Genomic DNA, 19,583 nt, shown 5'->3' on the forward strand with positions numbered 1-19,583 from the left:
CCCACTCATCAATTAGTCAACAAATCAATAGTTCTGAATTTTGGCTTATAAAAGGAGGCATTTGCCATGTATTTAGGCATCTTGGTGTTGAGATCAAGATCATGCTCTTGCTTTCTCTCTTTGTATTGCTTATGCTTTGCTTTCATTAGTATCAAGTTTATGCCTTTCATTTCCTTTCCTTTACTTAGTTAACTTTTATCTTACTTATGTTCTTATCTTGTTTATTTATGTTTCTTTCTTTCATTATGTCTAGCTAAGTTAATTATGTCAAGGTGAAAAGGTTACACTAATGGTGTAAGGATAAGTATAATATAAACTCAACATGGACTTTAATGTTGGATACTAACATGCTTTATATTTGTTATCTTATTCACTTTTAATACTTTGCTTGTTAAATGGTTAATCTAGATTTATGTTGTATAACACTTGGTACAACAAATACTTGGCACTTTCATAGCCCATACTGTATGGTATAACCGACACCTGAGCTATGAAAGGAACTTGATTTGTTGTTAACATAAGTTATAATCATGAATGCCTGAAAACATTTACAAGTATTAGCATTATTCTAATAAGATAACTAATGTAATCATGTTAACAATTTATAATCTGATTGGAACCTTCTTGTGTGTGGTTTCCAATTGAATAATAAGGGTTTATACTATACTTGTTTGAAATACCATTAGTGGATCCTCTAACCTTGACATTTGTTGTTATCATTGTTTAATCCTTACATTAATCTTTCATCTCAAAGTTCTCATCAACTTCTTCCTCTTCTTCTTCACTATTATTATTATCACTATTATTATTATTATTATTATTATTATTGTTACTATTGTTGTAGTATTATTTTTGCTTATAATTTATACAAGTAACCTCCCTGTGGTTCGACCCCGGTCTTGCCGGGTTATTTATTACTTCGACACTCCTGCACTTGGGAAAAGACATCAATCTTTTGGTCGTGTCAAGTTTTTGGCGTCGTTGCCGGGGAGGTAAATTCTTGTACAAATTATAGTATTTACTTTATTTTCTCTTTTCTCTTTTCTCTTTTCTTGTATCTAACTTTGTTACTTTTGTTTTGTTTCTCTTTCTTTTATTTTCTTCTTCCTTTTATTCTCTTCTTACACGTGCATGAGAGTGTGGTCACGTACATTAAGTGGTAGACTTTGTAGGGTATCCTCATCACTTTCAGAAAATATGGTTGAAGAAGATAACCAATCGCTTCATAATGAGAATAATGAGAATATTCGGGTTAGAACTCTTAGAGACCACATGAATCCCACAAGAACAAGTGCACCCTCATGCATAGTTTTTCCTCCTGATGCGTCTCATTTTAATTTTAAGACAGGCATTATTCAACTTTTACGATCTTTTCATGGCTTAGATTTAGAAAATCCATACTTGCATTTAAGGGAATTTGAGGAGGTTTGCAACATATATAATGACTCGAATTGTAGCATGAACACCATTAGATTGAAGCTTTTTCCTTTTTCATTAAAAGATAAAGCTAAAACATGGCTACAAAATTTGAGACCTGGATCCATTCGTGCTTGGGATGAAATGCAACAACAATTTTTAAAGAAATTTTTTCCATCCCACAGAACAAACTCTTTCAAAAGATAAATCATTACTTTCTCTCAAAAACCAGGAGAAACATTTTATCAATGATGGGATAGGTATCGAGACTTACTTAATACTTGCCCCCATCATGGTTTTGAAACATGGAGATTAGTTTCATATTTTTATGAAGGGTTAACTCCTAGAGATAGGCAAATGGTTGAATTGATGTGCAATGGAACTTTTGAGGATAAAGACCCTAATGAAGCAATGGAGTACTTAGATTTGCTAGCTGAAAATGCACAAAATTGGGACACCACAGGTACTTATGAGGCACCAAGTAAAACCCAACCTCATACATCTAGTGGGGGTATGTACAACCTTAGGGAAGATCATGACCTCCAAGCCAAGTTTGCATCTTTAGCTAAAAAAGTTGAAGCACTAGAATTGAAAAAGAGTGGTCAATTAAAATCTGTTCAAGACATTGCATGTCAAATCTGTGAAACCAACGAACATTCAACCAATGACTTTCCAACCTTGCCTTCTTTTAAAGAATGTCTCCATGAACAAGCCCATGCATTAAACAGTTTTCAAAGGCCCAACCATAACCCATATTCGTAAACATATAACCCTGGTTAGAGAAATCATCCAAATTTCAATTGGAAGAGTGATAACAATAATGCACAAACTTCACAGCCACCGTTTCAAGCACACCATAATTTCCAAAATTCTCATGGATATGCACCTCCTTATGCTCCCCCTCCTAGAAGAAATCTTGAGGAAACATTGCATGCATTTATGGAAAAGCAAGAGGCAATTAACACTCAACTTACTCAAAGCATGACAGATTTTAAAGATACTCTTGCAAAATTGACATCTGCTCTCAGTTTCCAAGAGAAAGGTAAGTTTCCATCTCAACCACAACAAAATCCAAAAGGGCAATACAATTTGAATGCAAGTAGTTCTGGAAGCCAACACATGGATCAAGTCAAATCAGTCATCACTCTTCGCAGTGGTAAGGTTATTAAATAACTCATTCTTGAACCTTGTGAGAATGATGATGAGTCAATCTCTGAGGGTAAGGAAGGGGTTGAATCTGATCATTGCAAAGAAAAGATTGATTCTCCGCCAGCACTTCCATTTCCTCATGCCATGACGAAACAAAGGAAAGTCAATCACAACTCTGAAATCTTTGAAACCTTCAAACAGGTAAGGATCAATATACCTTTGCTGGATGCTATTAAACAGGCTCCTTTTTATGCTAAATTTTTAAAAGATCTGTGCACTGTGAAGAGAAAACTGAATGTGAAAAAGAAAGCCTTTTTAGCCGAACAAGTAAGTGCCATTCTTCAGAACAATAATGCTTTGAAATATAAAGACCCTGGTTGTCCTACAATTTCTTGCTTTATTGGAGAACATAAAATTGAAAAAGCCTTACTTGATCTTGGAGCTAGTGTGAATTTACTTCCATATTCAGTTTTCAAAGTCTCAATCTAGGTGAGTTAAAACCAACTTCTGTGACTCTTTTACTTGCCGATAGATCTGTAAAAGTGCCTAGAGGAATAGTTGAAGATGTGTTAGTACAAGTTGATAAATTCATTTATCCTGTGGATTTTATTATCTTGGACATACAACCTGTTGAAACATGTAATTCATTTCCTGTTATTTTAGGGCGCCCATTTCTTGCAACTTCTAATGCATTGATTAATTGTAGGAATGGACTGATGAAGCTATCTTTTGGAAACATGACATTGAAGATGAATATTTTCAACATTTGCAAGCAACCTGGAGATGATAATGATTTACAGGAAGTGGACTTTACTGAAAAATTAGTTCATGATCAATTTCAAAACACTTCCAGTGAAATTGAGATTGATGAATCTGACGATTTGCAAATGGTCTATTTTCAGGAAGAATCAAAGGCAAGTAATTGGAGACCACAAATTGAGGAATTGCCGCCACGATCAATTGAGCCAATACCTTCAAGTGTTCAACCACCAAAACCTGATCTGAAGCCGTTACCCCTCAATCTCAAATACTCATTGTTGGGAGAAAATGAAACTTTTCCGGTAATAATCTCTTCCAAACTTAATGCACAGCAAGAAGGTAAGTTATTACAAACTCTGAAAATGCACAAAAATACATTAGGATGGACCATAACTGACATAAAAGGAATTAGTCCTTTGATTTGCACTCACAGGATTTATTTGGAGGAAAATGCTAAACCCTCTAGAGAAATGCAACGAAGGCTTAATCCTAATATGAAAGAAGTAGTGAAAAATGAAGTCATTAAGCTTCTAGATAATGGAATCATTTATCCTATTTCTGACAGCAAATGGGTAAGTCCTACTCAAGTGGTACCTAAGAAGTCTGGAGTTACTGTGATAACAAATGAAAAAAATGAGTTAATTCCAACCAGGACTATTACTGGTTGGCGCATGTGAATTGATTATAGGAAACTTAATTCAATGATTAGAAAAGATCATTTTCCTTTATCTTTCATGGATCAAATTCTAGAAAGAGTTGCAGGTCATGAATTTTATTGTTTCCTAGATGGCTATTCAGGCTACAACCAAATTGAAATTGCATTAGAAGATCAAGAGAAAACTACTTTCACATGTCCATTTGGTACCTTTGCATATCGAAGAATGCCTTTCGGATTATGTAATGCACCAGCCATGTTTCAAAGATGCATGCTTAGTATATTCAGTGATATGGTTGAACGTTTTCTTGAGATTTTTATGGATGATTTTTCTATTTTTGGTGATTCATTTGATGATTGTTTGACTAACTTAGAAAAGGTTTTGAGCAGGTGTGAAGAGAAGAATCTTGTACTGAATTGGGAAAAATGTCACTTTATGGTAATAGACGGCATTGTACTTGGTCACATTGTTTCATCAAAAGGAATTGAGGTTGACAAATCTAAAATCGAGTTAATTGCTAACTTGCCAACACCAAAGTCTATTAAAGATGTTAGATCATTCTTAGGACATGTTGGTTTTTATAGAAGGTTCATTAAAGATTTTAGTGTGATATCTAAGCCCTTGAGTAGCCTTCTAACAAAGGATAATATTTTTGAATGGACTGAACATTGTGAAGAAGCCTTTGTTAAACTTAAAAACCTGCTTACTTCTGCTCCTGTCATTCAACCTCCTGATTGGTCATTACCTTTTGAAATAATGTGTGACGCTAGTGACTATGTCGTGGGTGCGGTCTTGGGACAAAGAAAAGATAAGAAACCCTATGTGATTTACTATGCAAGTAAAACTTTGAATAGTGCTCAAATGAATTACACCACCACTGAAAAAGAATTACTTGCAGTAGTATTTGCATGTGAAAAATTCAGGTCTTATCTTGTTGGCTCACCTGTTGTTGTTTTTAATGATCATGCAGCATTGAAATATCTTCTTTCTAAGAAAGATTCTAAGGCTAGATTGGTTCGGTGGATTTTGTTACTTCAAGAATTTGACATCACAATCAAAGACAAGAAAGGCACTGAAAATGTTGTCGCCGATCATTTGTCAAGATTGACAACAGATTCAAAATCTGACATCACACCAATCGATGACTACTTTCCTGATGAATCTTTATTTTCTGTCTCTACGATGCCTTGGTTTGCTAATATTGTTAATTTTCTTATTTCAGGACAATTGCCAGCTCATTGGAGTACCCAAGACAAAAGAAAGTTCTTGAACGAAGTAAAGAACTTTTATTGGGATGACCCTTATTTATTCAAATATTGTCCTGATCAAATATTTCGAAGATGCATTCCTGACAATGAGGTAAGTAGTGTCATTAAATTTTGTCATTCTGAGGCATGTAGGGGCCATTTCTCATCAAGAAAGACAACTGCAAAAATCTTACAATGCGGATTTTACTGGCCCACCATGTTCAAGGATTCACATGCATTCTGTAAGATTTGTGAAAATTATCAAAAGTTGGGATCTATTTCAAAACGTCACATGATGCCTTTAAATCCTATTCTTGTCATTGAGATCTTTGACTGTTGGGGTATAGATTTCATGGGTTCATTTCCTTCATTTGGTTTTGTGTACATATTAGTCGCAGTAGATTATGTTTCAAAATGGATAGAGGCAATTCCAAGTCGAAACAATGATCACAAAACAGTGATAAAATTCTTGAAAGAAAATATTTTGAGTCGATTTGGAATCCCTCGAGCCATGATAAGTGATGGTGGAACACATTTCTACAACAAGCCATTTGAGTCTTTAATGAAGAAATATGGAATCACTCACAAAGTTGCCACCCCTTATCACCCTCAGACTAGTGGACAGGTAGAGCTTGCTAATAGGGAGATCAAACAAATCTTGGAGAAAACAATGAACCCTAATAGGAAATACTGGTCTTTAAGACTTAATGATGCACTTTGGGCTTATCGAACTGCTTATAAAACAACATTAGGTATGTCACCTTATAGACTAGTCTATGGAAAACCTTGTCACTTGCCTGTGGAACTTGAACATAAAGCTTATTGGGCTATTAAAGCTTTTAATTCAAACCTTGATGATGCTGATCAACTGTGAAAATTACAAATAAATGAGCTTGAGGAAATAAGAAATGATGCATATGAAAATTCAAGAATTCATAAAGCAAGAATCAAAGAGTTGCATCACAAGAAAATATTGAGAAAAACATTCAATGTTGGTCAAAAAGTCTTGCTTTATAATTCTCGACTCCATTTATTTCCTGGAAAACTAAGATCAAGATGGAGTGGTCCTTTCATTGTGAAACATATGTATCAACATGGGGCCTGTGATATCGAGAATCCAAGGAATGACAATGTTTTCAAGGTAAATGGACATCATTTGAAAGTCTACTTTGATAATTTTTCAGTTGAAAATGACTCGATTGAATTGAGTGATCCTGTATATAAAGATTGATTCGTTTTCTCACATTGTTTTGTGTTTCATTTTGCTAGTTTCTCTCACCCCGGTCAAAAGGCGGATAACGGTACTCCGTGACTTAAGTCGGTTCTTTCAGTTTCCCATAATAACTGATATCTGTATATATTTGTGCAATTTTTTCTCTTTCTCTCTTCTTTGAATCTCTTCTCCAATTCTCATTTCAAAATGGACACCATTCTTAAAAAATTGAAAAAGTACTTTCCCGCTCTGCCTCAGAATGCGATTACAAAAATTTACCGTGCTAGGTGTGCAAGATTGAAGTTGTTAATGGATCATGGAATTCCTGAAGATATTCGCTGGCTAATTGAAGCAAAGGTCCGATTATCAGGTGAGTCCTCCAATTCTTTCATTTCACATATGCCTGGAACATGTAAAAGCACTTTTGCAAAGAAACATCGTGCAAAACGACTGAAAGTCTGTCACAAATGTGCCAGATGGACTTGCAATGCAACATGTCGTTCTTTAGGAATGGTATCTATAAACCGTGAAGATAAAATACAATTCATTAAGGATGGCCTGAGTAAGGGGTCTTTAGATAATCTTTTGTTGACCCTTGAGACGCATCCTAGTGGAGATGTGCATCGTGCAATTCATGATTTATGGCCCCATTTTCATAAAGAACATGATAGACTTAGTCTTAGGAATCTGACTAAAAAAGACCATGTTTGCCAGTTTTTAAGAAAACTGGATGAGAAGCCTATCCCTGACCCATAGAGGGCGTTTAAGCCGTTCTTGGACGTAAAACCAAGGGAAGATGTGAGCCACAATCACAACTACCTGTACATACACATGCTTTTTCAAAATAAATAAATAAAGAGAGAGAGAGTGTGTGAGACTCCAGCTGGCCTACATATAGGTGGTATGATTGCATCTTCAATTTCTCATCTATAAAATTTTCTCTTCCTTCCTTTCATTTCCACTCATCCCTTACATTAGACAGATATAAAAGCGTGTAGAAATAGCAGGTTCCTCAAGTTATAACATAAAAAATATTTGTGTTTTCGGTGGATCCAGTCCTGGAAAGGAAATAGTTTTCTTAGAAGCAACAAATCATCTTGGTCAGGTACTAGCTGAGAGAAAGATTCATTTAGTGTATGGAGGAGGCAGCCTTGGGTTAATGGGGGGTGTGGCAATAGCTGCATTTTTAGGAGGTAGTCAAGTTTTGGGGGTCGTCCCCGAAGCTTTAACAAAAGGGGACATCATTGGAAGAACAATTGGAGAGGAACTACAGGTCTCCACAATGTTTGATCGAATGAATACAATGTTTAACCATGTTGATGCCTTCATTGCCTTACCAGGTGGTCTGGGCACATTGGAAGAGATCTTTCATATTTCCTCTTGGGCCCAACTTCACATTCACCATAAACCTATAGGTTTGCTCAATGTTAATGGTTTTTATGATACTTTGTTGTCTTTTCTTGATCAAGCTGTGGAACAGGAATTTCTAACATCTTCGGCATGACAAATCATAATCTCTGCTGCTACTGCTGAACAATTGATCGACAAACTACAATCTTTCACCCCTGTAATTGATCCCTCCATGAGTCGCATAAATTGTTCAACTACAGAAAGCCGTAAAAAGCTTAGATTGGATTTGAGCCTTCGTTTATGAATCCTTGTGTCTTTTGGTTTTATTTCTAGCATAGTATTTTGTTTTGCTATTTCTTATATTTGTTTAAGTGTGTTTCAGGTTTGTCAGTGTTTGTTATTTCAGATGAGGTCTTCTATTATCTATCTTTCTACCATAGGACATTGAGGACAATGTCTCGTTTTGGTTGGGGGGAGAGGGTAGTAGTATTAAAAAAAAAAAACTAACCAACTAACTGTTTTTGTTTTAAAAACCATTTGGCAAAACTGTTATTACTAGGATGGCAGAGTAAGGGGGAATGACTCTTGAGACGCATTTTAGTAAACATTTTCTAATGGTTATTTGCAATATTCATAACAAGGCCTATTAGAATACTTCTTGAAATATTCAGGTTTACAAACTCTCGCATTGTTATCACTTGGTTCTGCTCATATACTCATTTAACAAATATTATTAAACCTTCATTTTCACACACACACTTTAACATATGATTGTGGGTTGCACATTGGATTATTACATTATTTATGTTCTTTTGTTAAAGGTAACAACTAAGGGATAGGGATAGTCTATAATTTCCAAAAAAACAAAACAAAACAAAACAAAACAAAAAAAAACAAAAAAAGAGAAAAAAAAATAAAAAAATGATGATAATAAAAACGTAGATAAGTTTGGTTTTGTAGCCTCCCTAACCTAAGCAATTAAGCCCGAAGGGGTGTTTTAACACCTAATACCCTAAAGTCAACTGACTTGGGAGCTATTGGCCCAAAGCTTGTTACATGGGTTAAGGAAAAAAGCTTAAGGGAATCAAACATTGCACTATCTACGTATCAGTATCTGCAACCCGAGTTACTAAGCTCGTTGGGGTGTCTCAACACCTAATGCCCTAAGATCAACTGGTCTTTGAGTTATTAGCCGAAAGCTCGTTACATGGGTTAAAGATGCATTGTGTTTTAAGTTATATGTATAGATATTAAAAAAAAAAGAGTAAAATAAAGTAAAATAATCCCAACCCAAGAAAGTTAACCTTAAACATTAGAACAAAATATTGTTTTCTTCCAATAAAAGCCCCATCATCTATGTTTCATACATTGAGCACATAACAAGGAAGGTTTATTAATATTTTGTTTAAGAGGTATTGAGCAAATATATAAAATTTAATGAGAGTTTGTTTATCTGGATAGATTAATGGAAGTTGAATGATGAATGCCTTGCTTTGTAGAATTTTCAAATTGTTTTTCTATTTTAAAGCCTTAATTACTAGGGACTAGTAATAAGCTGGTTGGGGGGTGTGATTAGTATTTAAAAGTGCATTTTTATCAAGGTTTTATATCATCATTTTGCACTTAAAGTATCAATAACTCCTTAACTAAAGCATGTTTTATAATAACATATCTAATTATATAAGATACCTTTAATTTATGGTAAATGTTCATCTTAAATGCAGGCCTATCACATAAATGAAAGAATTGATTGATGAGTTGAAGTACTGAAATTGAAAGGACAAAAAGATGGCCAAAGAGATGCTGGTGCAGTCCAAACTGGAACACAGTTTGGTAATTGGGTCATATCTGGAGCTGTAGATCTTGGATTTAGGTCCATTTTATATGGATGGAAAGATAAGACATAGGCCTACAACTTTTATGTGGAGCCCAAGATTTAAAAAAGTTGTTTTCAAGTCCAAATTGTAGCAATAACAAAGAAGTCCGAATCTATCCTGCAGCCCAGACACTGTTTAGTGTTCAGCCCATATCTCAAGTTCTAGAAGTCCAAATGATCTCAAATTTTTATCCTGGAAAGATGAGATAATTTCCTAGAACTTTCATCATTTAAGTTTGTTCAAATGATGACGTCATCAATGACGTTTTTGGCAGACAAGAAGATAAGAATTGTCACTAAGTCAAGATGTGGCCACCCACTCATCAATTAGTCAACAAATTAATAGTTCTGAATTTTGGCCTATAAAAGGAGGCATTTGCCATGTATTTAGGCATCTTGGTGTTGAGATCAAGATCATGCTCTTGCTTTCTCTCTTTGTATTGCTTATGCTTTGCTTTCATTAATATCACGTTTATGCCTTTCATTTCCTTTCCTTTACTTAGTTAACTTTTATCTTACTTATGTTCTTATCTTGTTTATTTATGTTTCTTTCTTTCATTATGTCTAGCTAAGTTAATTATGTCAAGGTGAAAAGGTTACACTAATGGTGTAAGGATAAGTATAATATAAACTCAACATGGACTTTAATGTTGGATACTAACATGCTTTATATTTGTTATCTTATTCACTTTTAATACTTTGCTTGTTAAATGGTTAATCTAGATTTATGTTGTATAACACTTGGTACAACAAATACTTGGCACTTTCATAGCCCATACTGTATGGTATAACCGACACCTGAGCTATGAAAGGAACTTGATTTGTTGTTAACATAAGTTATAATCATGAATGCCTGAAAACATTTACAAGTATTAGCATTATTCGAATAAGATAGCTAATGTAATCATGTTAACAATTTATAATCTGATTGGAACCTTCTTGTGTGTGGTTTCCAATTGAATAATAAGGGTTTATACTATACTTGTTTGAAATACCATTAGTGGATCCTCTAACCTTGACATTTGTTGTTATCATTGTTTAATCCTTACGTTAATCTTTCATCTCAAAGTTCTCATCAACTTCTTCCTCTTCTTCTTCACTATTATTATTATTATCACTATTATTATTATTATTGTTATTATTATTGTTACTATTGTTGTAGTATTATTGTTGCTTATAATTTATACAAGTAACCTCCCTATGGTTCGACCCCGGTCTTGTCGGGTTATTTATTACTTCGACACTACTGCACTTGGAAAAAGACATCAATTTTTTGTTCGTGTCAACAACCCCAATTTTTCTATTAGTTTATCCGTTAATCCTCCCATATAAAGGGTAGATGGAGCAAAAAAAAAATTTTTCTCTCGCCGAAATTTCTAATGAAATTTTGGCAGAGTCTCCTCTATACTAGGAGATCCCAAGTTATCGACAATGTACCCTGCACACATTTAGAATCACATCTCATCCACAATCACATCCATGTTTAGTACAATCAACTGCATAATTCATTCCAGATTATGCTCAGGACCATATTCATTCTCAAACTCCATCTTACATCACACGCATAAGTTAATAATTAAAATAGCCAAATTCGAGCACGAAGATTGCATATATATATATATATATATATATATATATATATATATATATAACACAACACAGTTTAATATTCTAACATAGTTTAGTACATTCTAATATCCCAAGCATAGGTTGATACATTAAATATTTCAGAAACAAAATATTACGAATATAATATTCTATACAGGTTACATGTTTACTGCATGACAAAATTACACCACAAATCCCTAAGTTCTTAACTTATACAAAAAGGGATCAAAGAACTTAAAGTCTATTCCTGATATAAATGGGAGGGACCTGCAAAAATATAAATTTTCCATGTAATTAAAAATAAATGATTAAAAAATACAAGCCATTTACGGAAGAAAAATTAAACAACATATCTATCTTCTCAAATCATAAGTTATATAAGAATTCTCCTTTTTTTTTGCTTTATTTTATATTATAACAACATTTTGAATTATTATAAACCCCCCCTTCTTTGTACATTTTATTCTCGGGCTTCACATTCTTCCCTCCTAATAAAAATTTCATCCTTGAAATTTAAACTGCATACCTGACTCAAGGAATAGTTGGGATTATTTTTCCTTAATCTCTGATTCTCTCTCCCACGTTTCTTCCTCAATTTGTGAGTTCCTCCACAACACTCTGACTAGTGATACTCTCTTATTCCTCAATGTTTTTTCACTCCGATCCATGATCTTGACTAGCCTGGTTTCGAGTGTCAAGTTTTCTTTTACTTCCATAGGAACTGGAGGTAACACTCGGGAAGGATCCACTTCCGCCTTCCGTAATAATGATACATGAAATACATTGTGAATCTTCTCTAGGTGTGCCGATAGCTTCAAGCGGTAAGCAACCAGCCCTATCCTAGCTATCACCTCAAATGGGCCAATGTACCTCGAAGCAAGCTTTCCTTTCATTCCAAACCGAATGATGCCCTTCCACGGTGCCACCTTTAAGAATACTCTATCCCCTATTTGGAATTCTAAAGGTCTCTTCCGGTTATCTAAATAACTCTTATGTCTATCTTGGGCTTCCTTCATTCTTTGCCTGATAACCCTTACTTTATCAGTTGTTATTTGTACCATTTCAGGACCCAGGAGTTTCCTTTCTCCAATTTCATCCCAGCATATCGGAGTGCGACATTTTCTCCCATAAAGGGTTTCATATGGAGCCATCCCGATAGTAGCTTGGTAACTATTATTATACGTGAACTCTACCAATGGTAACAAGTCTTCCTAGTTTCCCCCAAACTCTAGCACGCATGACCTTAGAAGGTCTTCAAGTGTTTGGATAGTTCTTTCAGATTGGCCATCTGTCTGGGGTGGAATGCCGTGCTCAGGTTCACCTCGGTTCCCAAAGCTCGTTGTAAGCATGGCCATAACCTCGAGGTAAATCTCAGGTCTCGTTCTGACACCATTGATATGGGCACTCCGTGTAGTCTAATCACTTCGTTCATGTATAATTTGGCTAACTTGTCTACGGGGTCCGTCATTTTGATGGGCAAGAACAGAGCCGACTTTGTCAGTCGATTTACCACTACCCATATAGCATCATTGCCCTTTTTCCTCTTTGGCAATCCGGTTACAAAGTCCATGGCTATATTTTCCCATTTCCATTTTGGAATTGGTAGTGGTTGTAATTCTCCTGGTGGCCTTTGATGTTCTATCTTCACCTGTTGACATATCCCACATCTTGACACATATTCCGCTATCTCCTTCTTCATATTTGGCCACCAGTAATACTCCCTGAGATCCCTATACATCTTGGTGCTCCCAGGATGGGTTGCAAACCGAGATTCATGAGCTTCCTTCAATATCTCACCCTTTAAGGTCTTATTCTCAGGCACGTAAACTCGTTTTCCCATCGCCACCAACCCTCCTGGCAACACTTGAAGGAATAACTCTTTGCCTTGCTTTATCTTTTCCTTGATTTTCCTTACACCCTCATCCGCCAACTGAACTTCTAGAACTTTATCCCGTAACACCGATCTAATCTTCATATGAGCTAGTAGTGACCCTTCAGGACCCACACTTAATTGTATTCCCATCCTTTTTAATTCCCTCACATTCCCTTGTTCTGAAGTTTCTGTATCACCCATCACTGCTTTCCCTTTTCGACTTAATGCATCCGCCACTACATTGGCTTTGCCAGGATGGTAATCAATTATGCAATCATAGTCCTTTATCAATTCCACCCACCTCCTCTGCCGCATGTTTAGTTCTTTCTGCAACATTAAATACTTCAAACTTTTATGGTCGGTGAAAATCTGCACTTGTGTTCCATACAAGTAATGTCTCCATACTCGTAAGGCAAATACTATTGTTGCAAGTTCCAAGTCATGGACCGGATAATTCACTTCATGCGGCTTTAGCTGTCTGGAAGCATATGCGATCACCTTCCCATGCTGCATCAATACGCATCCCAAACCCCTGCTTGAGGCATCACTGTAAACAATGAACCCTTCTGTTCCAGAAGGAAGGGCCAAAACAGGGGCTGATGTAAGCCTTCCTTTCAACTCCTGGAAACTCTCCTCACATTTCTTTGACCAATTAAACCTTCCCTCTTTACGAGTCAACATGGTCAGAGGCGATGCTATTGTAGAAAATCCTTCAATAAACCTCCTATAATACCCTGCGAGGCCCTAGGAACTTCGAATTTCGATCACATTTGTGGGCTTCTCCCACTTTAGAACTGCCTCTACTTTTCCTGGATCCACACATATTCCTCCAACTGAGATAACATGTCCCAAAAATATCACCTCTTTGAGCCAAAACTCACATTTATCCAATTTCGCATACAATTTATTTTCTCTCAATATTTCTAACACCTTCCTCAAGTGCTTCTCGTGCTCCAGATAAGAGCTCGAATATATCAATATATCATCAATAAACACTACCACACATTTATCCAAATAAAACCGGAACACTCAATTCATTAGATCCATAAATACTGCAGGGGCATTAGTTAACCCAAATGGCATTACTAAGAATTCATAATGGCCATAGCGAGTTCTAAAGGTAGTCTTCTGTATGTCATGTTCTCTGATTCTTAATTGATGATACCCCGATCTCAGATCTATCTTCGAGAATACTCTCGCACCCTTCAACTGATCAAACAGGTCATCTATCTGTGGTAGCGGATACTTGTTCTTTACCGTCACTTTGTTCAGTTGACGATAATCGATACATAACCTGAATGTACCATCCTTCTTCTTTACAAATAACACCGAGGCTCCCCAAGGTGAATTGCTCAGCCGTATGAATCCTTTGTCCAATAACTCCTGAAGCTGGATCTTCAATTCGGCTAGTTCTATAAGGGCCATTCTATAAGGGGACTGTGCTATAGGGTTGACTCCTGGAAGAGTCTCAATGGAAACCTCAATTTCCCTGATTGGAGGTAGTCCTGGTAATTCCTCTGGAAAAACGTCTGGAAATTCTTTTACAATAGGGATATTTGTTAATTTTATGCTTCCCTTCTTTAATTCTCTCACATGAGACAACCAGGCAGGGCATCCCTTTCTAATTAGTTTTTCGGTTGTCATGACCGAGATTATGGAGTTTGGAATTACCCTCCTCTCTCCCCTGAATACTACCCTTTTTCCGCTCACATCTTGGAGGTTTACAGTCTTTGTGAAACAATCTACTCGTGCTCTATGTCTACTCAACCAATCCATTCCCAGTATCAAGTCAAAATCATCTAATGCTAAAGGCATGAGATCTGCCCTTAGCTCTGCCCCCTCAATGTTTAGTATCACTACCTTGTATACCTCATCAATGTTTATATTTTTCCCTAAAGGTGTACTAACTACCATTCCCACATTCAATCTACTTGGTAACACATTTAAATTTCTAGTAATTCGATGGGACACAAAAGAATGACTGGCCCCAGGATCAATTAAAGCATAAGCTTGTATTAAACTTAATCGTAGTGTACCTGCTACGACATCTGGCATTGCCCCCATATCTTCCTGGGTCATGTGGTATATCCTGCCCCGAGTCCTTTCCTCCTGGAATCTGGGTCGGCCTTTGTTAGCACTTGTCCCTGACTAAGTAGGTCGTACAGGCCGATCAACTGTCACTGACTGTTGCTGGCTTTGGGTAGCCATCCCCTGTCCCTGTACTCCTTCAGTGACTCTATATGGACATTCTTTCTTTCTATGACCCGTTTCCCCATAATGGAAACAACCTCTTCCCAAATACTGGTAGTCCCTCCATCGATGCCCTTCCCCTCTACAAATATAGCATCTTCCTGGTGTGGCTGAACAATCCCCGGGGTGTTTCTGATTACATCTCATGCATATCGGGTAGATAGGTCCTCTATGCTCCATGGAACCCCCTATAACACTTGCCCCTTGGCGAGTCTGACCTCCCACGGATCCCCCAACATTAACTCGTCTAACTCCTCCTGAACTCCCACCATGAACAAAACTCCCCCCTTTTTCGGTAATGGCCCGAATGATGACCCACTCTTTCCTTTCTTCGGAGGAGGATTCCTTCCTATAGGAAGTGTGAAATCCCTTCTTTTGAATCCCGTGGTCTGACTCTGTTCACTTTTTGGCCTTGGTGTGTCATTCATTACTCTTTCTATACCCTGAGCAGCTCGCACTAACTCTCGAATCGACTGAAACTGCATAGCCACCAAAATTAATTTAAGCTCTTGCCTGAGTCCATCCCGAAACCGTTCCACTCGATGATGCTCAGTGGAAAGATGGGTGGTGGCAAAGATAGATAAATCATGGAACCTCCTTTCATACTCCAAGACAGTCATATTCCCCTGTTTCAGATCAAAGAACTCCTGCTCTTTTTCTTTTCGGTGCTGCCAGGAGTAATACCGTTCCTCGAATTCTTCTCGAAAGTTTCTCCACCTCAAATCTTCTCCTGCCCTTCTTTCTCTAATGGTCTCCCACCAGGAGTGGGCACTCTCTGTTAACAGCTGGGTCACACAATCTACTCGGGTTTCCTCTGGCACCTGCATTTGATCTATAACCCTTTCTACCTTCCTCAACCAATGCCCTGCTACTTCGGCGTCTTCTTCCCCTGAATAGGTCGTGCAACCCGTTTCTCGCATGCCTTTCACCTATTGAACCAGGGTGATTACTCTTTCTGTCCGAGGAGTAGAATTGGATGCACCTGCAGCCATCCCTGCTGCTACTGCCTTGACCAATTTCTCGAGAAATATGGGGTTCGAATAGGGATTCAGGGTGACCGTTGATGTCACTGGCGGTGGCCTGTCTTCTGATCCTTGGCCACCCAATGTTTCAGCCGGCGACACTTCTGTCCGAGAAGTGACAGGGTCATCCTGATGTCCCCCTGAATCTCCCCTCTCTGAATGGGCCGACGCCACAGATTGATGGGAGGCAGTGCCCATTAATGGGTCCCTTTCGGTTTCATCCCCAGAAAGTGAGTCATACTCTCTTCCTTGCATAGGGGACGGAACAGCCCTTGCGGCTTGCCATGTACGAGCCATCCTGCAACATTTTTTTTCTCTCCAAAATCACATTAGTATTTCAATCCGTGAAATTGCAACCAAATGCTCTGATACCAAATGTAACAACCCCAATTTTTCTATTAGTTTATCCGTTAATCTCCCCCCTATAAAGGGTAGATGGAGCAAAAAAAAAAAATTTCTCTCGCTGAAATTTCGTTAGAAATTTTGGCAGAGTCTCCTCTATACCGGGAGATCCCAAGTTATCGACAATGTACCCTACACACATTTAGAATCACATCTCATCCACAATCACATCCATGTTTAGTACAATCAACTGCATAATTCATTCCAGATTATGCTCAGGACCATATTCATTCCCAAACTCCATCTTACATCACACGTATAAGTTAATAATTAAAATAGCCAAATTCGAGCACGAAGATTGCATATATATATATATATAACACAACACAGTTTAATATTCTAACATAGTCTAATACATTCTAATATATATATATATATATATATATATATATATATATATATATATATATATAACACAACACAGTTTAATATTCTAACATAGTCTAATACATTCTAATATCCCAAGCATAGGTTGATACATTTAATATTTTAGAAACAAAATATTACGAATATAATATTCTACACAGGTTACATGTTTACTACATGACAAAATTACACCACAAATCCCTAAGTTCTTAACTTATACAAAAAGGGATCAAAGAACTTAAAATCTAGTCCTGACGTGAATGGGAGGGACCTGCAAAAATATAAATTTTCCATATAATTAAAAATAAATGATTAAAAAATACAAGCAATTTACAGAAGAAAAATTAAACAGCATATCTATCTACTTAAATCATAATCCCCTTTTAATGGTTATATAAGAATTCTCCTTTTTTTTTTTGCTTTATTTTATATTATAACAACATTTTGAATTATTATAAACCCCCCTTCTTTGTACATTTTATTCTCGGGCTTCACATCGACCCTGCCCTGTCCTATTATGGCGTATTGGGAGCGAGGCCACCCTACCCTGCCACGGTGCCAGGTAAGGTGGCCAATAGGGAGCCGTTTGCAGTGCATGACTCCCCTAGTATTTTCATCACGAGGGGGTGTAGGTTGCGTTGGGTTTTGGGTTTTGACAATGCTTGGGCAAGTGGGGGGGGGAGAGAGTGAGGCAGGAAGAAACAAAAGAAAAAAACAAAAAGTTTCTCTTCCTCTGTTGCTCGTCCAGTGGAAGAAGAAGAAGAAGAGTGCTACTTAAAACGACACTATTTTGTGTTTCTGTCCTTTTTTTGTGTGGGGATCTAAAAATGAATAACAACAGATACCCCCTCTTTACAATACTTATAGAGCAAAAACTAGTTGACTGCTTTGCATAGTAAGTTTTGTAAAGATAAACAAGAATGGCTTGCCTTAATGCGAAATAAAGGTAGCACATACAACCTAAGGACAAGTTCTATTTATTAAGTGAGCATGGGTAGGTTTCTACTCGGTCTAAAAAAGTCTCATATCTGCCCAGTGACGATCTTTGTAAAGACAGTATGGGGGTGTTGCGAGAAATGGTTAAGGCACGTGTGCCCACTATTATCAAGCAGACACTTATATATGAGTTGGGTTTTTCACGCATCTAAACCCTGACCCATAGTCATAGGGCAGATCATTAATCCCCCACCTAACTTAAAAGCTTTGCATGCTTTCAAAAATTAAGACATGAGATGCATGAGACAATTCTATACAATGCATGAATAAATATGTACACAATTTAAAACATATAAGGAAATAAGGAAATGCAATATTAACAATAATATACAAACCAAATCATAAAACACAATAAACAGAAAAAAAAACAAAGCTTAGTGACACGACCAAAAGATTAATGTCTTCTCCCAAGTGCAAAACTATCGAAGTAATAAATAACCTGACAAGACCGGGGTCGAACCACAGGGAGGTTAACTATATAAATTATAGATGATGATAGTAATAGTAATCGTAATAGTAATAGTAATAGTAATAGTAATAGTAATAACAATAACAACAGCAACAACAGTAAGTATAATAATAATAATAATAATAATAATAAGTTAAAGAGGACTTTGAGATGTAAGACTAATGTGAGGATTAAACAATGATAAAAACAAATGTTAAGGTTATAGGATCCACTAATGATATTTCAAACAAGTATAGTATAAACTCTTATTATTAAACCACACACAAAGCAGGTTGTAATCGGATTATAAATTTTTACATGATTACATTAGTTATCTTATTCGAATAATGCTAGTACATGTAAATGTTGTCAGACATTCATGATTATAACTTATGTTAACAACAAATCAAGTTCCTTTCATAGCACAAGTGTCGGTTATACCATATGGTTTGGGCTATGAAAGTGCCAAGTATTTGTTGTACCAAGGGTTATACAACATAAATCTAGATTAACCATTTAACAAGCAAAGTATTAAAAGTGAACAAGATAATAAATATAAAACATGTTAGTATCAAACATTAAGGTCCATGTTGAGTTTATACTATACTTATTCTTACACCATTAGTGTAACCTTTTCACATTGACATAATAAACTTAGCTACACATAATGAAAGAGAGAAACATAAATAAACAAGATAAGAATATAAATAAGATATAAGTTAACTAAGTAAAGGAAAGGAAATGAAAAGCGTAAAAAAGAGATTAATATAAATAAAACTTAAGCATTACAAAGAGAGAGCAAGAGCATGATCTTGATATGAAAACCAAGATGCCTAAATGCATGGCAAATGCCTCCTTTTATAGGCAAAAATTTAGAACTATTGATTTGATGACTAATTGTTGAGTGGGTGGCCACATTTTGACTTGGTGACAATCTTTATCTTCTTGTCTG

General features: G+C 36.4%; 2 protein-coding genes and 1 pseudogene across 2 annotated transcripts; all 3 read right to left on the reverse strand.

Annotated features, from left to right (window-relative positions):
- Positions 1–1,604: 1,604 nt before the first annotated feature.
- On the reverse strand, positions 1,605–1,715 carry LOC133681225 (small nucleolar RNA R71; annotated as a pseudogene).
- A 10,107-nt stretch (positions 1,716–11,822) lies between these two features.
- On the reverse strand, positions 11,823–12,425 carry LOC133668226 (uncharacterized). Its single transcript, XM_062088033.1, has one exon. It carries the CDS (start codon positions 12,423–12,425, stop codon positions 11,823–11,825), a length of 603 nt encoding a protein of 200 aa, XP_061944017.1.
- Positions 12,426–14,176: 1,751 nt separating this feature from the next.
- LOC133668398 (uncharacterized) lies at positions 14,177–16,716 on the reverse strand. The gene is made up of 4 exons (XM_062088254.1): positions 16,380–16,716; positions 15,616–16,286; positions 15,333–15,507; positions 14,177–15,291 (listed from the first exon to the last, which is right to left on the reverse strand). The coding sequence occupies exons 1-4, from the start codon at positions 16,714–16,716 to the stop codon at positions 14,177–14,179; spliced, it is 2,298 nt and encodes a 765-aa protein (XP_061944238.1).
- Between the last annotated feature and the right edge of the window lie 2,867 nt (positions 16,717–19,583).

Source organism: Populus nigra, chromosome 1 (genome assembly GCF_951802175.1).
Source record: "Populus nigra chromosome 1, ddPopNigr1.1, whole genome shotgun sequence".
In the NCBI taxonomy this organism is placed as follows: domain Eukaryota; kingdom Viridiplantae; phylum Streptophyta; class Magnoliopsida; order Malpighiales; family Salicaceae; genus Populus; species Populus nigra.